Source organism: Crotalus tigris, unplaced genomic scaffold (assembly GCF_016545835.1).
Source record: "Crotalus tigris isolate CLP2741 ecotype Arizona unplaced genomic scaffold, ASM1654583v1 scf7180000019768.410792, whole genome shotgun sequence".
Classification (NCBI taxonomy): Eukaryota; Metazoa; Chordata; class Lepidosauria; order Squamata; family Viperidae; genus Crotalus; species Crotalus tigris.
In genome coordinates this window covers 165,632-192,500 of record NW_024097703.1, presented here as the reverse complement: position 1 = coordinate 192,500, position 26,869 = coordinate 165,632, and the positions used below count along the sequence as shown (strand labels likewise).

The 26,869-nt window shown below is 37.1% G+C and overlaps 1 protein-coding gene across 2 annotated transcripts in view; it reads right to left on the bottom strand.

Moving 5' to 3' along the window:
• The window catches only part of GNAS (GNAS complex locus), a 188,999-nt gene that overhangs the window by 2,605 nt on the left and 159,525 nt on the right, over window positions 1–26,869 (bottom strand). For both annotated transcript variants that reach the window (XM_039364516.1, XM_039364517.1), the window contains exons 6-10: window positions 6,060–6,114; window positions 3,749–3,822; window positions 2,466–2,524; window positions 1,638–1,758; window positions 1,244–1,374 (exon numbers count right to left, since the gene is read on the bottom strand). In XM_039364516.1, coding sequence (XP_039220450.1) covers window positions 1,244–1,374; window positions 1,638–1,758; window positions 2,466–2,524; window positions 3,749–3,822; window positions 6,060–6,114 — 440 coding nt within the window. The remainder of the gene's footprint in view (window positions 1–1,243; window positions 1,375–1,637; window positions 1,759–2,465; window positions 2,525–3,748; window positions 3,823–6,059; window positions 6,115–26,869) is intronic.

Genomic DNA, 26,869 nt, shown 5'->3' with positions numbered 1-26,869 from the left:
TTTATTTATTTATTTATTTATTTATTTATTTATTTATTTATTTATGAGACTTATATACCGCTTTAAGTGCAAGCACTCTCTAAGCGGTGTACACCAGTAAGCAATGTATATATATATTTACATTGCCCCCAACAATCTGGGTCCTCATTTTACCTACCCCGGAAGGATGGAAGGCTGAGTCAACCTTGAGCCGGTGAGATTTGAACCGCTGACCTGCTGAACACAGTCAGCTAAAGTGGCCTGCAGTACTGCACTCTAACTGCTGCGCCACCTCGGGTCTTGAGTTGTTGGGAACTGGGCAAGTGCATGCATCCCCATTTGTGTGAGCAGCAGGCAGACACACACACGCACACTCCATTTGCATGAGTTGTGAGCCCGAGTGCCCACCGCTCGTGCAAACAGAGCTGTGCGTGCTTGCCTGCCATTCGCGAAGAACCATCCCCTCTCCCACCCATTCTCGCCAGTCTGCAAAGGCAGAAAGATTGGGGACCTCTGCGTTAATTGTTTGTCACTGAATTTTGGGCCTGTGATCTGGGATATTTCTGGAACCACAATTTAAACGTTGGGGAACTGTGTGTGACCTGCTTGCAGAGATCTCCAGCTTTCCATTACAGAAAGAGAGATGTAGTGAATAATCACTTCAAAAAGTCAACCAGCCAAGAAACTACATAGGACCATGAAATGTTACTGTAAAAGAGTACAACAAGAAAAGGATCTCACTGGATCGGAGACTGTTTTCCTCATGCAAAGCTGTTCCAAAAATTTTATAAGTTTTCTGTTAACAGAAGGAATCCTCTTGGTTAATATACTCTGCTCTGTCTCAGAGAGGAAAAATATCCAGGTTTTAGACTACAGTACTTTGATTGATGATACTTGGAAAGCTCTTCTTTGCTTACCCTGAAAATTATTGACTCTGAATAATTTTTAACAGAAGCCTATCAATGACAATACTCCATCCTGGATCAAGCATTTGTCTGATTTATACTGCAAGCGGTTTGAGAGAAAGAGAACTGCATCAAACATACTAACAACTGGTGATCACAAAAAAGAGTACAAACAATTGTACATTGTTTATAACAATTGTATATAACATTTATACATTGTTTATCACAATTTGTATACACAATTGTTACCACATAAATATTAGACAGGAAAAATCAATCCCTTCTTTCTTTCTCTCACTTTTTTCTTCTATAGTAACAGAGAAAAACATTTTTTCAAAGTGTAATGTCAACTTTCTTACCATCTTCTGGTGTGGTGTAACGAGCAAATTCTGGAAAGTAATCTTCAATTTTTGATTTGCCTGCCAAAACTTTCTCTGCTAGCAAATCTTGTTTGTTCAGGAAAAGAATAACTGAAATGGTCCGTAGCCACCTAGAAAAACAGGCCAATATATAGTTAAATGGCAATAAAACAAGGTATAAAGGAACATAAAGCAAAATCTTCTGGACATTATACTAACTGTTCAGAGTTGCTTGATAGTGAGAAGGATGGCATCTAAATTTAATAAATAAATATTTTTTAAAGAAACATACTCCACTGAAATAATTACACTCTCTTATAATTTATATTAGCACAGTCAGAAATAAACGTAAGCTAGCATTATGAATGTCATGATCAAAACTAAAGAGACGGACCTGTTGTTCCAGATACTTTTGAAGAGGTTTAATGCTTCTTGAAGCCGGTTGGTCTGATTGTCTTCTCGTATAACCATGTTATAGCTACTGCTGGCTACCACAAATATTATAGCAGTTACATCTAAAAAACAAAAAAGCAAAGGAAAACATCCTTAATCAATAATCTTTGCTTTGAATTTTTTTTTCTTTAATTCGGCTCCATAAAGAGAAAAAGATAGAAAAAGAAAAAACGGAACAGAACAGCTTAGGGAAAAGGTGAACAGTTCAAATGTGAGTAAATCACTTAGAGAAGAATAAGTTCAAAAGAACAAAAACAAGTAAGATACTGAGGGAGGCAGGGAGGGAGGGATGGATAGAAGGAGGAAAAATCAACTAAAATACAGCTCTAATATGACTGGAGGAAAAAAGATATTTTGTAGGATACATACTGTAGATCGATAGAAAGGAATAAAATATGCAGTTCAGTGTGTGTGTGTGTGTGAGTGAGAGAGAGACAGGGGGGGGGAGAGGGAGAGAGAGATGTATTGATGAATATCCATTCACCTTTTGTAATTTAATCACAAGTGATGGAAGCTAAACAAAACTTATAAAGACAGCTACATGCTGAAAACAAAGAACAGGACATTGCAAAACGAAGTGGAGGTTTGCAAGTGAGTTAAAGAGCTGAGCTGGTATGGAGACAACCTCAAAATGCCAAATGTCAAATAGTAGATATTTGGTATTTAGATAATTGGAAAGCTGGACCTTCCACATTAATATAATATACAGTTCATATTACATGGAAAATGTTCACGGTCTATCACAGGTTTAACAGATTCCCAATATTACCATTGAAACACTGGATCCATTTTCGACGTTCATCTCTTTGCCCACCAACATCAAACATACTGAAAAGAAAAGAAAAAAGCGAGGGATTCAGAACCAGGAAAGCAGGACTATTAAACACCCCTCCGCCCACCAACGGCTTGAGGTACAAAAATGCCATTAGAATTATGAAAAACAAGCACTGACAATATTTTAAATACAGGTAGTCCTCGACTTATTACCACAACTGAGTCCAAAATTTCTGTTGTTATGTGAGACATCTTTTAAGAATTTTGCCTCATTTTACAACCTTTCTTTCTTGTCAGAAAGTTGCAAAAGGTGATCACATGATCTTGGGACACAGCAAGGGTCATAAGTATGAACCAATCACCATACTTTTAAAATCTGATCCATTTTGGATCCATCTGAATTTAGGTCACATGATCATGGGGATGCTTCAAAGATTGTAACTGAAAAATGGTCATAAGTCACTTTTTTCGGTGCCGTTGTAACTTTGGTCACTAAATGAACTATTGTAAGTCAAGGACTATCTTTATATATTCCAAATGTCTTTGCTGCCTGCTCATTGAAGGTGTTCCCCCAATAGCTAATTTTGCAAGTTAAAAATTGAAGTACATTATTTGGGTGGTTGTGAAATTTTCATTATAGTTGCTGTAATTATGAATTTGCATTATTTGAAAATTTTATAGCTTACAATAAACTTGGTTTATTGTATACAAGAAAAAAGTTTGACAAGGTTTTTTCAGAAGTGGTTTGCCATTGCCTCGTTTCTAGGACTGAGAGAGAGTGACTGGCCCAAGGTCACCCAACTAGCTTTGTGCCCAAGGCAGGACCAGAACTCATGATCTCCTGGTTTCTAGCGTGAAACTTTAACCACTATACCAAACTGGCTCTCAATACTAATTTAGATGACTAAATAGAACAGAACTGAACAATGGTTTGAATTACCACAACATAGTTGTATTAAGTTTCTGTAGACAGGTTTCTGCAACATTTTGTTTTCCTCCAAAATGGGTCAATACAAGCACAGAGGATGGGGGGTGGGACAGGGTATTAATGTATTTCCTAAATTAGACTATTTGGATGCTGAAGTGCTTTATGTTATTCCAAATGTTGTTTGGCTATAAGCCATGGCTACATCCAGAAATACAGGAAAAACCCTGCTTGAATTGGCTTGTTTCTGAAGTTGGATCACTATGGTATGGAATATTTTGCACATTTTTACTATCTCACTGTTAGTTTTAACTCCCAGTTTCAATTTAAGAACTGCCATTAGTGATACTTACTGGAAATTTACTTTGTCCACTTGAAACTTGGTTTCAAATATTCCTGATGTCAGAACTCTGCATCTAAGAAGGTCCTTTTTAAAAAAGAGAATAAGAGATTTTTTTTCCCTTAAAAGAACATTCTATTTTAAAAAATACAAGCCTCAGGGAATAATGGGTCAATGAAATAACAACTTTAGGTTGTTTGTAAAAAAATGTACAGTAATATAAAATTTATACCACAGGTTTTTAATCTCATATTTTTTTCTTCCATTTCCTCCAGTCCTACCAAGCAACACAAAGTAGCTTATCATAATAAATAAAATTTGTAAAGTTAAGAAACTGTTTAAAATATACCAACATCTTGGAAACAAAACAATCAGTTTATAAAAACAGCAACCCAAAAGCTCAGAAAACCATGACACAAAGGAAAATTTGAAACCATGGAAAACAGTCACATTTCTAAAACTGCCTCTCATTTTGATGTGGATCATAATTAGAGATAAAAACTTCTGAAAAACGTGGAGCAAAAGAAGTGTAAAACTGAAATATAGATAATAGTTAATTTTTAATATCCCCTATGATAAAAAATATCTTTATTGTTTATAAAAGTTAATTGTACATGCTTAATAACAATAAGGTTTTCTCCCCACAAAATAGAAAAGCATATATGAACAATGATTATTCATTTATGGATCAGATTTTAATTTTTTTCCCCTGAATGGGTTCAAATGCAGCCTAATTTGAAAAAAAAGAGAAGCCTTTCTTCATTTTTGCTTTAGAAAAAAGCTGGCAGATAAAAAGTTAAAGTTGAAAACAGAAGACATCAGCAACATTATACTGGTCTTCCAAGAACCTGAAAAGAGGTAACAACACTATGTCTTGGGATACTCATCATCTATATATGGCGTTCTACGAATGACAGCAGTTTCTCCTGATTCTTCACCATATACTCATATTCATGGACTTCTGAAAACTGAAATTTTTTCCGTACTGGGATAAATGTCTGTGGAGATTCTCAGTCATCCAAGGTCATGGTTGTCCCAAAGGTGCTTTTTCAAATGACAACTGGACTTTGTTTTTTCCTTTGTTTCACTTCTCATCTAAGAAGCTTCTTCCGTTCTTCAGAAGAAGCTTTTTGGATGAGAAGCGAAATGTCTTCAAGGAAAAAACAAAGTCCAGTTGCCGTTTGAAAAAGCATCTTTGGGACAGTACTGGGGTAAGTTTTTCTACATTTCATATTAGTTCTTTTCTTTATTAGCTTCATTTTTAAACTCAATGTAATACACATCTTAATCATAATATGTACTACTTAAAAGAAAACATTCAGAAACATAGCATTGATTAGGGAGAAAGGGACTTGGGGTCATTTTTCCCTACTTTTTTTTCTACATACTCTCATCTTTAGTTTCTACTCATTTCAGGCGAACAACTAAATAAGTTTGGGAAGTCTCACAAAAGGGCCCTCTATACTACAATGCAAAGCAGGGGCTCAGAAAAATGAAGAGAATATGCAGGATAAAAAACAGAAGGAAGATATAATCTTAGCATTATGTGAAGCTATGGATTTGAGTCTAAAATGTATTCTAGAACACATAGAGACATGAATGTGGAACCTGCTAGAAAACATGGGAGGAGAAAGAAAAAGAAGGTAGATACTTTCAATCACAATAGAAACAGATGTGTTGTTGGAAAAGGGGCCAGGTTGGGGACAGATCATCTTTGATAAGGTCTACCTATCTATGTGGTTGCCAAGAGCCAACCGATAGTGATTTGATGGCACTTAACCAACCAACCCCAACCACCAACCTTCAATTCTTTAAAACAGTCACACCTTTTTTAGGATCAAATGGCAGCCACAGATGACAAACAATTTGGACAAAGATTTAGCTCCTTTAAAGAGCTGCAGAGTGAAATCACATTTACATGAGTTCTGAAGCACATTTATGAACAGACTCTGAAGTGCTGCATAGTTCTATTATTTAGGGCAGACATGTCAAACTCGCGACGTCACATGACGTCGCGCAACGTATCGGGTCGGTTTTGCCATTGCCGGCAATGGGTGCGGCTTCCACATGATGCGTCCGGCCTGCGGGCCGGCAGTTTGACACCCTGATTTAGGGTTTTAAAATTTAAAACTCGCAACCTGAATTGGGACTTAGAATAGGCTGGTGAGTGCTTGTAATCAACCAAGTTACTTGTGATAGGTCTGATTACTTTGTTCCAGACACTACTAACACAATGCTACTTTTACATTTTCAACAGAAGAAATCTACAGGACTAGATGTTTTAAAGAAACATAACTTCATTTTCTCAAAGACATTTTACTCACCTGGTCAGACGGTGTGTATTCATTTTGTTTGACTATGTCAATCTTGTCTAGGAAACTAGAGGAAGAAAATATTTCCACCAATAAGTTTACACAAGAACATAACAACAATTTCTTGTAATTTTAAAAAGAGTCTATATTGAAAAGCCTATGGCAGGACTACAATCCTCCAGCTTCTAGATCATTGTAAATAAGTAATTAAATAAGTTTCCTTTGGTAACCACATCAATAATATAGTAGTAGCCCTGTGCCTTTAATCACTTCAGGTAGTCCTCAACTTATGACAGTAATTGGGACCAGAATTTCCACCGCTATGCAAGCGGTGAGTTGTGCTTGATTTTAAAACTTTTTTTGCCATGATTGTTAAGTGAATTACTGCAGTTGTTAAGTGAATCGTGAAGACATTAAGTCAATCTGGCTTCCCCCCACTGAATTTGCTTGTCAGAAGCACAGGCGGGGATATATTTCAAATGGCAGTCACATGACCCCGGGATGCTGCATATATACATGCTGGTTCCCAAGCACTCAAATGCTAGCTATGTGACCAGTTGTAAGTCACTTTGTTCGGTGCCACTGTACATTTGAACGGTTGCTAAACAAGTGGTTGTAAGTCAAGGACTACATGTACATCGATCTGGTTCTCATTCCGATTATTAGAAGCCGCAAAAAAGTGCTTGTTCAAACTAATTCAAAATAACATTCAAGGATACTGCAAGCTAAGCAGCACATGGATGGTACCCTGGTTCATGTGTATTCTATTAGTCGATTCCATACTGAGTCACCCCATTTTATCAAAAGTTAGGACCATTCCCCCAAACGTCTTCATGTTTATTAACAATTTTTTAACTTGGGAATCTAAAGAGGGTGGAATTTGTATAAGAATACAGGGTAGCAAAAATACATAATAATAAATAAATCACCATTATTTATGCCAATTATGAGGGGTCTACAATCCAAATATCTTTGTTACCTTGCTTCTACGTAATGACTGAAGAGATGCTTAAAACATTACACGGAGAGAATAAGTAATCTAATGGACAAGATGTGGGACTTACACCATGAGCAATTTGAAGCAAAAGAATAAAGTAATATTTTGTTCATATGGCATCCAATTATAAACGAATATCCCATCAGCTCTTCATTAATCAATGTTAATTTTTTTCAGCTGCAGATTGCCACAGACTACCATAAATATATTGATTAGATTTGCTTTCTTGCAGGCTCTGGAGATAACTACTTCTTATTTATTAATACAAATATAAATTAAAAGGAAGCTAATGGGGGTCTGTCCAGTAATGCCATTCCCTGCCCACTGAGGAATTAGAGGAATTACACCATTCTAGACTCCTCTTCTACATTTTGAGGATCCATGCCATATTCGGTTTGGCTCCAGCAGACCAGACTCAATGTGTAGCCAGAAGACATGAGTAATGAGGGAATTTTTAGTTTATGTGCTGTTCTCGGGTGCTACAAATCCTCCCTGAACTTTCAGGCACTGATGAAAGACAGCTTAACATAGTAGCTTCAGAGAGCGAGCGAGCGAGCGAGAGAGAGAGAGAGAGAGAGAGAGAGAGCGAGAACGAGAGAGATTGGCATATGTAAAAGAGGAATCTATGGAAAAATTAAGTTTGCTGAGTAATTTCTTGGAACTGTACACAACCTGGATAATATCTAGACCAGTGGTTCTCAACGTTTGTGTGACGGCGACCCCCGTCACACAAACGTTCTGCGCATGCGCGGCGGCGCCCCCATGCGCGGTGCGCATGCACAGCGGCGGCCCCTGAGGGGAGAAAATGGTGGATCACCTTCTTTGGCGACCCCCAAAAAATGGTCGATCGACCCCAAATGGGGTCGCGACCCATAGGTTGAGAACCGCTGATCTAGACCTTGTCACAACAGGTACCACAATTGTCTGAATATGGAAACAGCACATTGGGGTTGGCAATAATGCATATACAGGTAGTGATCAACTTATAACCATTCTTTTAGGGACTGTACGAAGTTACAACATCACTGAAAAAAGTGACATGATCAGTTTTCACATGACCATTGCAATATCCCCATGGTCACATGACCAAAAGTTTGGACATTTGGCAACTGGCAGTGTCCCGGAGTCATGTGATCACCTTTTGCAACCTTCTGACAACAAAGTCAATGGGGAAGCCAGATTCACTTAACAACCCCATTACTATTTTAACAAGTGCAGTAATTCACTTAACAATTGTGGCAAGACCAGTTGCAAAATGGGGCAAAACTCATTTAACAACTCTATTGTTTAGCAAAGGAAATGTTGGGCTCAATTGTGATCATAAGTCAAGGACTGCCTGTAGAAAGACCAAAAAAAAAAAAAAAAAAAAGTTAAATGGCCAGTATTTCTCAAGATTGTCAATTTTTTTTAATCTTGGAAGATGCTGATACATGGATCATAGTGCAAAATTATGTGAACGTGCCTGCCGATTCCCGATTTAGATTTATCATGTATCATAGGTTATGGAGTTAAAGGTTAATTATGATATTTTTTTCCTCTCTTTTTTTTTCTTTTTTCTTAATTATTATATATATATTTTTATTATTAACCCTGTATTCTGCTCTGGGAAGTGAAGGGAGGGGGGTTGGGGGTGGGAGGGAGGGTAAGGGGTTTTTTTTCCTACTTTAAAATTTTATTGTATTTTTATAAATGATTGTATGTTTAAAAAATAAAAAAATTTTCAATAGATTTATCATGTATCTTTGTTTTCTTCCTTTAATTTTTATCGTATTTATACATAAAGTACATAGGTATGGACCCAATAAATGTCATATTTGTCTTTCTATCCATCTATCTGGACTTACATAGTAAGAAAAGAAGAGTAAGGGTAATTTGTTGATCTATAAAATCTTAACAATATATATTTGTCAAAGTATTAACAAAAATATAACAATGCAATGACAAATAATTGAGTTTCAGTTGTAAAACTATATGAATCATATGAGGCTTATTTCCAAAATTTCAGACTGAAATTACACAGTATTATGCATGCTTTTTCAGAAGCAAATCCGAGGGAATTAAGCAAAACCTCCTCTTATATAATATTGAATAATGTTGCTACCTTAGCTTCAAAACCATACTTTTGATTTCTGGAATTTCCAAATGACTCTTCTTTCATATTTACAAGCCCATCAGTTAATTAGCAAGATTTTTTATCACCAACACCTTGTACCAATGCCTTTATTCCTGAAATTCTTGATTTGAATGTCCTAGAAATTATGCCAATTTTTTTTTTGGGGGGGGGGCAGGGAGACTGTATCTTTTTCTGATTCTCCAATAGGTTTCAATTCACTTGTTAATTTACATGGAAGGAGGGAGAGGGAGAGGGAGAGGGAGGGGGAGGGAGGGAGGGAGAGATTTGTCCGAAATGGTGTAGGGTTTCCTGCCTGAGCAGGGGGTTGGACTAGATGACCTCCAAGGTCCCTTCCAACTTTACTACTACTACTACTACTACTACTACTACTACTACTACTACTATTATAGAAGAGAAGAAAAGAAAAAAGAAAAGAAAAGAGCAAAGCTTGGATGTAACAGCAGGTGGCAGCACCTAGCCAACTTTTGCTGATGTCAAAAAATCAGAGAAGGGTTGGACCTGGATAGTGAGTGGATGAGAGGACACCAAAAAGGAGTGGAACTCTACGCTTGGATGTAATAGAACTCATGAAGAGGGCAATAGAAGAAAGCAAGCCATTTCCACATTGCTCCAAACAAGACTATCCAGATGTCCCTACAGTCAACCAGAATTACACTTGATTCTTGCAATTCTAACAGGATTTCTATGGGTGATTGTTGGGTGGCACTACCTGAATAAACTAGCAGTCCAAATTAAAACTACTCCTCAAGTGTCATTATGTGACTATACCTACAAAGATCAGAACAGTGCAAATCAAGGTATTTTCTATGACACTATGAAAGTTAAAGTTGGGCTTTGAAGAAGCAGGATAGGAAGAGCATTGACACATCTGAATGTTGGGATTGGACAAGACTCCTGAGAACACTGTGGAACAAATGAATCAACCCAGAATTCTCACTTGAGGTGCAAATGATCAGGTTCAAATTATTGTACCTCACAGTTCCTGGAAAAGGCTCTAATGTTGGAAAAGGTGGAAAGAAAAAGAAGAGGATGATCAACAGCAAGGTAGGTAGACACAGTACAGTATTGATGAGTACACATTGGAAGACCAGGTTAGGATAGTTTGTTAAGGAGAAAATCAATCTATGTGGTTGCTAAAAGCCAAAAATAACTTGATGGCACATAACCAATTAATCATTTAATCCAGGGGTGGGGAACGATGGCCCTTTTATGACTTGTGGACTTCAACTCCCAGAATTCCCCAGCCAACCCTGCTGTCTTAGAGCAGGGGTGGGGAACTATGGCCTTTTTATGACTTGTGGATTTCAACTTCTGGGAGTTGAAATCCATAAGTCATAAAGGGGCCATCATTCCTCACCTCTAATTTAATCAATAAAATCAATGGACAAATATTTCTGGGGGAGCTGAGTAGATAATTTTTAAGTGGAGAAGCAAAACTGGCAAATAGCAATAAACTCTGCTAAAATATGGCAATTATTAATGAGCTTTGAATGGATATGCTAGACTCGTGCATTTCAGCTATACTAATTCAAACATAACAATCATTACTGGTCTGCTTTTTCACAAGATTAAATATTCAATATTTATTTCTAGCCAATTGCCTAGAAATATTGTTTTTTGCTACTCATGCCAATGGTTTCAGATACACTGGCACAGCTAGAGAACGTACAAGAAATTTCCAAATAGCGAAGTAGGAAAAAAAAGGCAAAACTGTTCTGCAGTTGTTTATACAGACTATTTTTAGGTTTGTGATTTCCTTGAAAAACACCAGCTACCCGGGCCAGGCAGCAGAGCGCGGCCGTGTTGAATGTGGTCTTCAATGGCTACATGCATGCTAGGTAAAACAGATCAGAATGCCATAAATATGCCTTCTTTCCCGAAAAACAAGTCCTGGCATTTCAACCTTCCTGCATTTAAAAGTAAAACTTTCAGAGAAAAACCTGTCTTTGCAGATAGTTACCAAGGAAGACCATTATTTGGCAAACAATACTGTACTTTCTTTTTAGAAAGATCTGGGGGAGAAGGAAGTGCAGGCTGTAAATATCAAACCATGCTTAAACAATAGAGACTGAATTTGGGTGGGTGGGTGGGTAGACAGAGGGGGAAACGGTGGGATAAAAGAAGAACCCCCCCCCCCGCAGAACAGGGCAAAAGGGAATGAAAAGTTCCCAAGATTGTCTATCCAGGTGCAAGTTAACATGCTGAAGTGCAACTCTCAAACTGCAAAAAGTGTATGTTTTAATGTGTTTGTTATCCCCCCCCATGTTAAAAAAAACCCCTTTTACAGCATTATTGCAATCAGTTTCTAAGATGATTAGGACCTCTTGATACTGCCAAATTATCTTGGGCAAAATTTAAGGAAAAATGTCAATATGTCTCTTGATTATACAGGGTTAAAAAAATCCTGTCTGTGTCCATAATATAGACTTTTTTTACATATAATGCTGAAGGAAAGGAGAGTTACATCAGCACAATGGTTTTGGTTGTTAAGAGAAACTGCTCTGATGTTGGTAACGTTTTGCCCGTCATGTTACAACAGCCAGGAATTAAATCAGCTTGCTAAATTCATCTTTCACACTTTCCAATCAATTATCCTCTGAAGTCAATTTTGTGGCCTGTTATATTTCAGGGTCTTGCCTTCCCCAATTACTAAGACCACCTTGTCTTATAGGATGGAAAAAACCAAAAAAGTAGAAGTTTAGGAGAGACCTGGAAATATGTTCAATTTAGAGTACAGAAGTACTGTATACTTCTTTACCAACATTCCAGCTTTGCAACAATAAAATCTGCTGATTTTCTTCAGCAGTAAGAATTTTTATCTACACGCTGTACTTTTGTATCCTAACAACAATATACTATAGAGGTCCCCAACCTTTTGAGTACCAGGGATCAGTTCCGTGGAGATAGGTTTTTCTGCGGACTGGAGGGGATGTAGTTTCATGTACTGCCTGCATCCCACAGATGGGACTTTGCTTGTTTGCACTGACCGGTTTCTGGCATGCCATGGCCCGGTGCTGGTCCACAGACTGAGGGTTGGGGACCCCTGTACTGTACTGTAGTCTACTGTACTATACTATACTATTACTATACTGAAAAAAATTGAATAATATTTGGATTATTAGGAGGAAGGTTCACCAATGTCCAATGAGAAAGAAAGGAGAATTAAAGGAGAAGCTTTAAAAACTTTTAACTCTCTTGCCTTTAACCTATATTTTTCCCAATGCTGGAAATACGAGAAAAAACACAAGCTCTATTTTAACATGAATGTACTTTCATGTTAAGAAAAAAGAACAACCAACCTGACAATTCGCCAATCCTTTCGACAAAGTCATTTCAATTTTCAATATTTGTGTTGTAGCAAAACAATAACAGAGTCATAACATTTCTCAGTATCTGTATCAAACTCTTTTTGTTCTAGAAGAATGTAAGTATTGTATCTTATCAGATAATGTGATTAGGGAAAAAGAGCTAGTTTGATTTCTGCCGATATTTGTCATATGAATACAAACAAAATTATAATTCCTGGAATCCAGAAGTAGAGCAGCCCTGAAGTCCAACTGCTGATTAGTCAGAAAATAAAACTAAAATCCTTTGGAAACAGAAAATCCAGCTTCTACTTAACTCCTCCAGGGAAATGCCACCAGCTGTTTGAGGACACTGGTTCTCCTGTTCAATTGCTTTGTTTTCTCCCTAAAACAAAAAGCTGTCTTCCTAAAATGTAAAATCATTTTACAAATCCTGCATTCTGAAATTATAGAGAACAATTCTTCAGGTTATCTCCCTTTTCTGTATTTGAAGAATGCTATTAAATCTCTCAATCTTTTTTTCCCACAAAGTTAAACATATTTAGTCCCCACTATTTGATCTTCCGATATTTTTTCCTATGTTACTGTTTTGGAACATATTCAGTTAATTTGCAGATCCCTAACAACATGCCATTTTCTGTGGCTACTTTTTGTGACAAATATTCTTATTTTACCCTCCAACAGGCAATTTTGAAGATGAGGGTCAGCACAACAAAGGTGAGGCAAAACTTGCCATTTCAGCTAGGACTGTGGGAGTATAGGTGTCACTGAGTCCACAAAAACATAACATTTAAAATTTCTTCTCAAGTTTCTATTTTCAAATCCCAATATCTAGACATGTTGATTTTTAATTGTCTCAGAATATGCAGGAACAAAGTTTAGCCTGGGTCAGTCCTTCTCTCTCAGCTCAACTCACCTCACAGGGTTGTCGTTGTGGGGCAAATAGGAGAGGAGGAAAGAGTATTAGATACTTTTGCCTCCTTAGTTATTTATAAAAAAACAGTTAAGCTGGAATTTAAAAAAACCTAAAATAAAAATAAATAATAAGACAGAAGAGCTAACTTTAAAAAAAGCAACACGGCAACACCCTTCTAAATACTTTAGTCGAAACTTGCCTAAAATAAGCTTGTTTCGCCTCAGTAAGAAGGAAAAGCTGTGAAAAGATTAAAAGATTTTAAAATGTAAATTGGATGTAGCATGAACATAACGTGTATACATCCAAAAGCATTTGCCTCAACCGTGGCAAATCTCAAATTCTTAAAATGAAACCAAATGACTACGAATCAACTGGCTGCAGCTTTGCTTTTTGACCTCATGTTCCAAGCACATAATTTATTATCTCAACAACTCACGCACAGACCTGTGAGGTAAGGGTACGCATTTGTTTTATATTGCCCATGTGTCGGCAGGCAGAAAAGCGAACATTGAGTGCAAAATGATCTGCTACATACTTTGAGCTGGAGGTGATTATTTGAACAGAAGATTTCCTGACTCAGTGTCCTAGACAAACACTGCCTGACACCCGCACTCTCACAAAATAGTCACAGTTTAAAATATTTAGAAAGATGGGAATACACTATTAAACTGAAATAGCTACCCAACTCTTTAAATAACTACAAATGAAGCTTATAGTAAATCATTGTAACTAGCTAAAATTATCCTCTATATTTAGAGTTTGGAGATGAATCACTTACTTTTGCTTCTTAATAAACTGGCACATGGAAGGAGAACGTTACACACCAATGTTCAAATTCACTGAGGCAGTATTAAAATATTCTTCGATTAAAAATCTAGCTGTTTTATATTTTATTTTAAAAACGGGTTTACTTGCAGCTTGGGAATAAAATCTAAAGTGCATTCTGAATGCTGTCTAAAAATGTAGTAGATCCTAATTGTATCATTATTTAAAATCACGTAGATGAATTAGATGTGTGGGACTTGCAGGAATAGGGGGAAAGTGGGTGCAATATTTTTTTTTTTAAAGCAGCTTTCACAAATAAATTGGCTTTAATTATAGGGTCACAGGACAGCATTCCAACCACTTGGAGGCAGAGAGGCACTACTGCTCAAAATTTCAAGCAAATAGCAAGACAACAGTAAAGTATGTTTTTTCTATTTATTGGAAACCAACTTTTATTGTTTATTTATTGTTTTGCAATTCCTGAGGGAATGCACCAAGTACGAGAGAGAGAGAGAGAGAGAGAGAGAGAGAGAGAGAGAGAGAGAGAGAGAGAGAGAGAGAGAGAATACCAAGCTAATGAATGTGAAGTTCACCCTCTTGTCATAAAGTGTAGGTTTGGGGGACAGAGGTCAGGATAGGGAGGAAAGAAATAAGAAATAAGGGAGGGGGGGAGAGAACCTTCAACAAGAACACCAGGTTTTGCATAATTACTCTTTTCTTAAAAATTCAAGATTCAACGGGTGCACTGGGAAAACAATTCAACCTGTGCTTTTAAATACATTTGGGGTGCAAACCAGAAAAGCAAATCAACAGCAAGCTAGCCAGCAAAGCAGCAGACAGAAGAAGGCAAGAAGAGAAAAGGAAAGTCTATTTAAAGATGCGGGAGATGTCTTTCTTTTTTCTCTTTCAGCCTGTCTAAAGTTAGTCTGGCTTAGAAGATGCACCAACTTTCCCAATCAGTTTTACATTACAGCACAAGTCCAGAAATAGCTCCCAGCCGCCTTGGCCTCTAGCACGGTTGCCATGACAATGGAACCACAGTTCTATAAATAGATCATCAGCACCAAATCTTGTGAGGCACATCTGGAAAGGGGCCAGGCGAGTCCCAGCTTGACAAATAAAAATAGGCTCCGGCAGTTGGAAAGGTACAATGCATCTCTCCACTCGTAGACAAAGATAATCAGACGGAGAAAGAACCCTGATTGCTTTTTAATGCAGGATCGGGTTTATAGTAGGGTTATAAAAACATGAAAGCTCCATTATTCACATAAAAGCTGCAGTTAGGCGTTTACATTCTTCGCTTTAAAGATTTTTCCCCCCTTCCCTTCCCCCTCTTGCAGTCTGTGGCAAACTGTGTCATTTCGAGACTAGGAAGAGTGCAATTTCTTCCTTATGGGGGAGGGTGTATGCAACACACGCACGCACGCAAGCACACACACACACACACACAGAGAGAGAGAGAGAGAGAGAGAGAGAGAGAGAGAGAGAGAGAGAGAGAGAGAGAGAGAGAGAGAGAGAACGAACCTGGGTTCCTCTTCTAAGTTTCCAGTGACAGGACTGTATTTCTGCTTGTCTGCAATCAAAGGACTCCTTCAACGGAGAACCCAATTTACAGACAATACCGTCATTCCGCTTTTATTTTCCATAGAAAAAAATAAAGTATGATGTGGAATTCTTAAAAAGGGATATTAATTTCACCTTGTCCCTGGCATATCCTACCAACAAATTCAAATAGCTTTAATACCGGATTTGACCATCACCACCACCATTATCATCATCATCCTTGTTTAGCAAAGTGAAAATTAAGCCAGCAAGTCTCCTACTTCTGCTTTTCCCTTGTTTCATTTAAAACCAGCACAACAATTTACAGTGACAAACCAGTTTCTAACCATGGGTTGTAAATCCGTCATGCTTCAATGAACCATTGTTAACAGTGATGATGATTTACGACTCAGTCATCATTCTGTACTGTGATCATTCAAAAAGCAGAAACAGGAGGGTATTTTTAATCTCTTGTGGTCATCAGAGCACAGGAAAATGGGAAGTACATGAAAACGACATTTGCTAGTATCTCTCCTAAAACTTTTGATGTGTCACACATCATAGAAGCGCTCTCTCTCTCTCTCTCTCTCTCATATTTAACCACTATACTCATTGATACAATTAGTCCAGATCTACTTATCTTTACAACTGAAATAGCCATTAAAAATTAGGTTCATAAGTCCTATATATGTTCTTCCAGATACAACTGTGAAATAGTAACCTGAAAAAAAACTTTAAAATAATTAAGGTAAACTTAATTAGGGGGAGGAGGGAGGAAGGAAGGAAAGTTCTTTGAAAATACCAGAAAGGATTTTAATGCAGGTGTTCTATATAAATCTCATCTCATCATCAGCCTATAGGATTCATTTAAGTCCTTACACTGATATTTTCATTTCTAAAAATTGTAGATTTAAGTTTCCTTCACTGTCAAACTTACAGGAGAGTCATCATATGTCCTCACTCCCAACCATGTACAATTTTGTCAAATGAACAATGTAAATTTCAGCTTGCATATAATATCTTAGAAAATTTTACATTGTAACATACTGGTTCTATATGCATTCAAAATTTCCATTTGTTTGTGATGAACAGAGCCTAACATACCCAAACTCGAAGGGTTTAAGGCCCTAAAATTGCTGCCAAGTTCTATTTAGAAAAAGAAGTATACACTCAGAAGCAGCTTTTCAGTTAAAAACCTCTAGAGAAATCCTTATCCTGCAAATGGATTCCTCAGTAGAATATATGCAAATGAAAAAGTACGTAAAAAACTCTCAGCCTGTTCGGTGCTCATTCTGGTCCAATCTAAATGATAACTCCTAGTTTACCCCTAACAATAGCTTCAGCTCTTCATGTCTAAATTATTCTTTTTTGCTCACCTTTCATCTACGATGAGCATAATACTATTATGCATTTTAACAGTCTTACTTCTTCAACATTAGGCTTTTGCAATTTGTTTAAGCAACCAAGTATTAACATAATCACCAAACTAAAAACATTTCATTAATTGCAGCAGGAAAATGAGATAATACTTTATTAATACCAATAGTTGAATTCTGAAAAAACTTTCCTAATTAAGAGACTGGGATCCTCCCTCCCATCCCCCAAATGCTGCATTCATAACTTTCTGAAAACTACTGGAGTCTTCAAAATCAATTTACCATATCCTGTTTCCAAAATCAGAAAATAAAACTAAAAAGCCTATTAAAGCCTAGCTAAGTATATTTCTCTGAATTGAGGCTGCAGACAGCAAGAGGTGAGAAACTTTAGCAATTCCATTTTCTTTTGCAAAACAGCTTGAAAGAAGACCAAATGAAAAACCTTCTTCCAAGCTTCCACTTCAACAAAGGGAATAATATAATAAGGTGCAAAGTGCCAGTAAATTAACAGAAGCAGCTCTAACGTAGTACTTTACACTTCTTAGAAAGCATTATGCATGTCTCTTATGCTATGGGAATTGGGTGCGTGTGTCTATCCATGTGTGCTTATCTGCCAGTTGCTTCCTTGTTGCCTAATATAACCTGAATACTTGATCTTAAAATTTATCTCCAGTATTTTCAGCAAGTTTCTTACTGTGAAAATGCTGCAATGCTCAATCCACCTGTGAGAACCTATCTCTGAAGCAATTAAGTAGTTTTCATTGTTTTGTTAAGACTGTTTAAATTTTAGTAGCCTTGCTTCAAAACTGTAACTAAAATGATTTCCATGTTCCATTAATTAAGGAGTTCTCAACAAAGGATTTTGAAAACAAAAAAATCAAAGATAAACTCCTTGAAAAAAATGGTAAAAAAAGTTAAAAAGACTACTGAACCAAGTATATTGGATTTTGAGAGCAAATAAAGAGATTCAAACAGGTTCTGATTTTAATTAAGGTGAGGAAGTGTCGAGACTGTAAATTACAGACAAACTCAATACTCACATACAGTGTTGCATTTATCACTATGTGAATGTAAAGAACTATTTTATTTTATTTAAAAAAATCAACTTGGAAAAAAAGGAAACTATCTAACTCCAAAATATATATTGACAATATTCTAAATCTATAAGGAATTTCATGTTTATATGTTTTTACCATAATTAGCCAGAATAGTAACAATATAAAATTGAAGTATAATCTCATAGGAGCTATTGCAAGGTTCAACTTTTCATATTGCCATCTCAATCAGGAGACTCCTGGTTTCCCTGTGGACTTTACCATACAAAACACTGGCTCTGTAAAGTATTATTTACTATATAACCTGGATATATCCTACAAATAGATCATACAAGATCTGTCTAAATAAATGAATAAAATAAAATAACTCAATGTTTGCCAATTGAATCATTTTTAAACTATACTAATAATATATAAGAAAGGGCCAGTTCAGAAAATGTCATATTTGATTTATGAAAACTGAACTGACTCCTGAAGATTTATTATGATTTTTAATGGATATAATATTGTTAGTATATTTATTAAGATATTGAAAAACTGAATTACCCAGTTTTTTCTTCAATTTAACAATCACATCAAAAACCAAATTACTGCTTAAATTCCAGATGTTGAGTTATATTTCAAGTCAAAGGAAAATTCAACAAAGACAAATCTTTCATGACAAGATTTCTAATCCTTTTCCTAGGTAACTGTTGTTTATGTTGCTGGGATCAGAACGTTAAAAAAGTTTGAAATATTATAAATATTTATAAAATGCATTTATTTCTGCTCTCCTCTGAGATGTGCCCTTGCTTTTGTTTAAGAAATTGAGGCAAAGACTTTAGCTTCTGCAACTGAGATATTCACAAATTAAATAGTATAATATGCTATATCTCAAGCATAAAGTTAGATTTCACTGGGCAAGTATGTCACTGGGTGAAACAATTTAACTTCATGGCAACCCAAAACCAAATTCATGAATAACTGAAACAGAGTACACCAGTATACATAAATATTTTGGAAAATCAAATGGCGGTACATTATTTAGTTTACTTTTTATGATTCTTTTTAGGAACATTGTTTCACATACAATGAGAATCCTTGTATGCAACTTCAAACATCTACAGAAGTAGTGGCCAGAAAACTTTCTATACTATCCAAAACAGATGTTATCTCAAGATACAGATTTGGCTTCTAATAGCTCTTCAGCAATCTTTCCTGAATAGCATTGGATGATTAACAGAATTGTGAAGAATTTGGAGATAGCAGCGTGCTTGGTAGCAAGGTACTAGCTTTTGTACCTAGTGACAGAAAATATGATAAGGCTAGAAATATATGACAGGAGTGTGCAAGGAGAGAAGTCAATGGTGTGCAATTGCTGCTTAGAATGGAGACAGCCATTTTAGAAAAATTGTCCCAATAAGTCTACTGCAAGTCAGGATTATTTCAGGGATATAGAAGTCAAATGTACATTAGGACATAAATGGACTAAATCTCAACTCCTGGCTCACTTACTACCATTAAATATTGATGTAACTTGTTTCTAATGCACAGTGTATGTCACAGTGCACCCACAATTTCAAGATTTCCATTTGTTTTGCACTACTATAATTAGAGGTTGCGGATTTTCCGGACTTAAACTCCAGAGAGCAACAGACAGTCTAGTGTGAGAGGGGAATCAGCCAGTACACAAACAATAAAATAATTGAGTTTAGCATAAAAGAGGCCATTTCTATGCTATCATGTTTAACATGCAGACACAGTAGCAAGATACTACATCCTCCACAATATCAGCATTTCAGTATTCATGGTTATATTGTATACACATTACAACCTGACACAAAGAATTAAGGCAAGTATTGAAGTCTGTACAATGAGCTGAAGAGGTCTGCAAGGTTTACAGAAAAGTATGTAGAGCCTGAATGCTTACTTCTGTTGGTAAGTGTATTTAAGCTTTTGGAATTTTGTTAACAAGTTCAACTGCTATTTCTCATTTCATTTGTGGCAGATGTCTTGAGTGAAATAAGAAAGGCCAGGTAATGGAGATGTTCACCTAAATTTTGTAATGTCACATAGTCCATTTCACGGGGGTCGCCAAACAATGCAGTCCGCCATTTTTTCCCCCTTTTCCTTAGCTGTGCTACTCCCTTTTATTCTATTGGCTTTTGAAAGCCAATAGAATAGACTCTCTTGAATAGAGTCTAATTCTATTGGCTTTCAAAAGCCAATAGGAATTGTCCAGGCTGTCTCTGCCCTGCTGAGCCTGCCAAAAGTCCCATTCTGCAAACGGTGCTGCACCAGTTGAGTAGTCCTCGACTTACGACCGATTGAGTAGTCCTCGACTTATGACCAGTTGGGGGCCGCGGCATTAAAAAGGTTGAGAACCACTGGTCTATGGAGATTCTAAGTCATAAAGGTCATGTTTCTCCCAAATTTACTTCTTCTGACAGAATTGAAGAAGCTTCTTGGATGAGAAGTGAAACGCCTTCAAGGAAAAACAAAGTCCAGTTGCCTCTGAAAAAGCACCTTCGGACGTGGAAGAATAAACCTTCCAAGGTTGGATCCTATTAACATTGTACAGAAAATGCAACTGGGATCCATTATGTTTGCCTTCATGAACTTTGTCAAAGATGTCCACAGAAGCCAGTGGTTTTATCAAATGGCAAAACAAGAACTGTGAAGTTGCAACCTAAGCTCCACTTTTACCTGTATGACACACCATGATACCTCTACAAAAAGGAAGATGTTGTATTGCCTTGTGATGTTGTTTCATCTTTTGCCCGCTCCCATGCCCATGCTCTAGTACCTGATATCAAGTATTTTTAACTGAACTTTGTTGTTCTTAATTTTCATCTCACATGGTTACAGGATCCACTTATTTCTGCACAATGCTCACCTTTGTCTTAGAGCACAGCTATTTGTTTTGTTGATCAGCCTTATTGCAGAGCCTGAAGCTGATTAGGGCTGAACAAGAGTGATTGCTAAAAGTCCCTCAGTTGTATGTGGGTTTTTTTTCATGATTTTGTCAGAGACAATCTCTTTGTATTTTTGAGGAACGAAGAAGTTAGGCTCTGGGTGAGAGATCACCAGGAAATGCCAACCTGAAAGAATGCCATCTAGAAAAGCCTAAAACCTCTGTGCCAATCAGGTTAGCCACACATTTTTCTTCAGCAATCATAACCGCTGGAAGCCTGCTTATGCAATGTAAAACGAGCCAAGTACAAAGGAATTTGTTGACTTGATAAAGGTCAAAAACATTTCCAAGCAATCACCAGGAGTTGAGATCAATTCAAAAGAGCCCTTTTCATATCCGTCATACTTTTACATTTTTCAAGTTATCTATGGATGACCAAAGGAAACTGGGAGTTTCGCTTATAAAATAGGTGAGTAACTTTAAAAAAAAAATTAAAAAAAAATCCCATCTCTGATTTTCCAACCTGATGATATATAAGTCTAGTCTCCTGTAATGTGATGTTGTATTTGGGGATCAACATCAAAAACTGTTTAGAAACTAACCCCAGATGCAGTAACAGATTTGCTGAATAGGGTCACACTGAGGTCCCTCCTTACCTCTGTAAACCTACTCCTCTAAGGTAAGATCTACCATCTAGCTGGCATTGCCCTGCCTGCTTTTTTGCACAGAAGCAGTAGAATACAGAGAGAGACTCAAATTGTCAATTTCTAGGCAACGCCATGTCTATGGTCTACAACAATGATGGCGAACCTTTTAGAGACCGAGTGCCCAAACTGCAACCCCAAACCCACTTATGCATTGTCGGGTGCCTGGTGGGCGTGGCCCATTGGGTGGGCGTGGCTGCAGTGGTAACAGCAGACTAGGTGGGACTAAAAAGTTCAATCAATCAATTCCAACTTTGCAAGATCTTTTTTTTTCCCACGAGAAGTTGAAATTGACTGATTGACTGAACCTTTTTTTTTTTTTTTTGTACACGGCGGCAGAGGCCTAAAGTGAAAAGGTTTTATAAAACTCAACTGAATGCCTAGGACTGGGGCGACGGCGCGCGTACCCACAGAGAGGTCTCTGAGTGCCGGCTCTAGCACCCGTGCCATAGGTTCGCCACCACTGATTTACAACCAGTTCAGCCGAGACTAAACTCCAGGAAAAGCTACCTTAGGTTGATGGAAGACTTTGAAAGGATTCAAAAGGAAATGGAAAGCTAAAAAGAACCAATACTGGATGGAAACAACGAAGGAGCTGGCTCCTGGGTCTGACGAAAGCTGGGAAGTATGGAAATTGTTGAATAGACTGCGCATGAGTACAAGAAGATCAGGAGACACTCTGAACAAATGGGGCTATCCGGTGGCTTCTGTTCTTTGCGATTGTGGTGACATGCAGACAACAACCCATATATATACCTGCTCTTTGTGTCTCGATCAGTGTACACTTGAAGGTCTCATGGCAGCATGACAGAACACTATTAATATAATAAACAGACAAGATCTGTTTTTAATCTTATATTTTATATTTTAAATTTTGTGTCATATATCATGCCTTATTTTAATTGTTATGCTTCTGACACGAATAAACTATATTATCTTCCAGGCTCAATTCAAGATGTTCATAATGTGGTTTTTTTTTGTTTTGTTTTTTTAAAGTTTCTACAGCTTACTTGCAAGACTGTCCATTCCATTATCATTTGTGCCTTACTTGTACATCATCAACGGAAGACTTTTTTTTATATATATATATATTTTCACCATGAAGAGATTTGACATCGTCAATTTGTGTTTTTCCAGGCAAAGCCTGGCATGGACTAAAGCTGAAACCACTCTCTCATCTCTCCCCACTCCTCCCACCAATGTCAGGAGGGGATTCAGAACATATTTATCTCCCCAGGTCAGCTAATGCTATTTTAATTTTATATATATGTCTACTACCAATGCTGTTGGAAACCCTTTTGTATTTAAGCCACTGTGAGTTGAAAACAGCTGTTTTACCTCCAAAACAGACGAGTTTTAGCATTTTGGAAGAATTATAGAATTCTGCAAGCCACCTAAAGCCATTAAAGAAATGGTGGCATATAAAACTTCTAAATTAACCAAAACATGCTTTTGAGATTTTTAATTAAGAGATGTAACTTATTTTTTTATCCAAGGGCAAGGATGGGTTGCCATTATACATTGCAACAACTGCTACAGCAAATGTTTTTATCACCCAAATATTGCCCTTGAAGCTGTAAGGCTCCCTGTTTTAAGAAAAAGCAAGTTATTTAGGAACTGGTTAGCTTTGGCAGAAATGATATATATTAGCAAAATTTGTTCAAATAATTAAAATGCTTAAAATATGAAATGGAAAGATGACTCCAGTTGCCAGAGTAACATACATAGAGAGCACTAGGGATGTTAGTCTATTTTTAGTCTTTTTCTTTTACTAAAGAAAACGGAAGCCTGATGAAAAATACATTTTAGCAGCAAATGTAATAGTCCGCATATTAAATTACTAAATATAGTAACTGTTTAGTCATCTTCAAAAATGGGAAGTGTAGTTAATGCAATTCTGAATATACTGCATACAGCACATATTAGTTGCAGAGAATCTTTTCTCAGAATGTAATCAATCAATGGTGCTTATCCTAAAGCAGGTTGCAAGTCATTGAAGGAATTTTGCTAAACTTGCATGAAGACCATGATAAAATCCTGAGCAGCTGAGGACAAGGACACCTGCCAGAGTGTTTTCCCCACTGCAGAGATCATCAGAGGCTAATGGCACAATTTGTATATTGTCATTTTGCAGACATTTGCAAACACAACAGTCCTCTAGTCTTCTGCAATGTTCCTCCCCACTTCCCCCAACCTATTTTTGTGCCTTTCAGGTGTTGTGAAGCCCCATCAGATTTTTTTCTATCTTCCCTATGATTTTGTTTAAATTTTGTTTTTTATATATTATTTTAAATTGTTGATGTCAAAGATGTTGAGACTCTAGAAAGAGTGCAGAGAAGAGCAATGAAGTTGATTAGGGGACTGGAGGCTAAAGCAAATAAAGAATGGTTGCTGGAATTGGGTATGTCTAGTTTAATGAAGAGAAGGACGAGGGGGGACATAATAGCCATGTTCCAATATCTCAGGGCTGCCACAAAGAAGAGGGAGTCAAGCTATTCTCCAAAGCACCTGAGGGCAGGACAAGAAGCAACAGATGGAAACTAATCAAGGAGAGAACCAACCTAGAACTAAGGAGAACTTTCCTGACAGTTAGAACAGTGGAACAACCTGCCTCCAGAAGTTGTGGATGCTCCAACACTGGACGTTTTTAAGAACAGACTGGACAACCATTTATCTAAAATGGTATAGGGTTTTCTGCCCGAGCAAGAGGTTGGACTAAAAGACCTCCAAGGTCTCTTCCAACTCTGTTATTCTGTTCTGTTTGTCTTGTAATTTTGTCTTAATGCTTTGAAATGAAGGAATGTGATATAAAATAAATAAAAACAAGAATCAAGCAAGCTAGGCTCTATTTTACATAAAGATGCTCTTATGAGTGCATAGACAGGTAACTAACACTACACTAGATTTTTTTCTCCAATGGTGCCTTCCACCTGTATAGGGACTTTTCCTAGCCAAGAAGGCAACAGTGGAGAAGCTGGCCAGTGGAACATTGAAAAAACAGCAGGAACATTCTGTTCCAAAATATGCATTCCAAATTCCAGAGGGGTAGCTGTGTTTCTTCCTGCTACAAAACAAACTAAAAATATTTTCAAATCTTTAGCCAAGTTATTGCAGCACTTTTTAAATTGATTAGGTAAAGTTAGCTTTAGACTTCAAACATTGATTTTATAATATCTTTGTTAATCCTTAAGATATCATAGTGCTAAGTGAGAGTATATAGTACTGTGATATATTACGTAGGCAACATTTCTAATGGGTGAACCAGTCAGTTGTGACTCCCGCAAACCAATTTTCAATTAATGTTTCAGGCAACTACTTATTGATAATTAAAGAGATGAAATGGAACATTTGATGGGGTTTTGCAATCCCATGCAAGAAATATAATTTGGATCACATTTCACTGAAGAAGTAGACAGATAAAAAGAAAACCCAACCTCAATAATAAAGTTAAATTCATGACCATGTGCTTTTGTTTCTGTCATACACAGAAAGATATATGTTAACAAAATTGCCAACTACAGTATCCCATTAACAACTGGGTACAATAGAGGTCTTATTCACTGCTAAACTGGCAAGAGTAACACAAATCGTCCTTACACAGGGTGGGGAATGCTCTATTTCTGAGACTCTTTTGTGCAATTGGCAGACATTTAGAATTCTGAGAATTTAATCAGTTTTTTTAAAAATCCTAATAAATTCAACTCTAGCTTAAAAAAAGACTTCTGTTTTGCAATGAATAGTGTACCATTTCACAATAAATAATAACCACTGGCCAACCTATTTCCACAAGTTTCTATTTGTTATCACAATAATGTTTCACAAAAAAGTGAAAAACCCAGTAGATATTATTTGATGACAGACTGGAACCAAATATGGTTATGCAAAGGAAGTTGCTGCAAAATGCCTGCTGCTTAATGAAACGGCTTTTGCAGCTTGCAGTCATATATCCTCAGCATTTCTATTATACAGGTAGTCTTTGACCTATGACCACAATTGAGCCCAAAATTTCTGTTGCTAAGTGAGACATTTTTAAGCCAGTTTTGCCCCATTTTACAATTTTTCTTGCCTCAGTTTTTTAAGTGAATAACTCCAGTTGTTAAGTGAATCTGGCTTTCCCGTTGACTTTGTAAGTCAGAAGATCGCAAAGGATGATCACATAACTCCAGGACACTGCAACCTGCCATAAATATGAGTCAGTTGCCAAGCATCTGAATATTGATCACGTGACCATGGGGATGCTGCAATGGTTGTAAGTGTGAAAAACGGTCATAAGTCACTTTTTTCAGTGCCACTGTAATTTTGAACGGTCACTAAATGAACGGTTGTAAGGCAAGGTTGTAAGGCGAGGACTACCCGTACAGAGCAGCATAGTCAATCAACTCAGTTCTTGTGTAGGATTTTGTTTTCCTTTTAGAAAACCACCTGTTTAAGCAGATATTTTAATGTAGGTTCGAAAAACTAGCTTTTGAATTACATTTCAAATTATGAGGCATAGGAGTTATTCTTTCTAAGTCTTCCCATCCCTTTTTTTCCTTTAAAACAGGCCTTTACATGACCCAGAAATGGTGCCTCTTTTACTTTTCCCCACACAACTATTGCCACCTTACTAAAAATAGTAATTGGTTGGCTTGCTGCTCGTTTACATAAGTAGTTTCAGGGCAGGGGGCCTTTTGCAATGGATAGCAGGCCCTCAGAGGCCAAGAGAAACAAAATGCATTCATTGACAAGCACCTTTCAGATTCACATGCCAAAAAAGGCCTCACTCATTCAGACCTCACAGTAGATTGTTGTGCCTTTTTCCAGGGATCTGAGGTTAACTGAGAATTATGGCATATTCACTTACTTCTCTGCCTCAATGTCTACAGCCACTCGGTGCAAATGCCAGAAATTCACACGGAAGTCTCATGAGAACTGAAATTCCTCAAAATAACTTCTGGAATTAATAGCGACATTATACCAGTAGTCCTCGACTTACAATCATTTGTTGAGAGATTGTTCAAAGTCACAATAGCGATGAAAAAAGTGACTTATAACCAGTTTTCACACTTGTGATCGTTGCAGCGTCCCTGTGGTCTCATATGATCAAAATTCGGACGCTTGGCATTATGGCAAGTTGCACCGGGCCAGGGTCACGT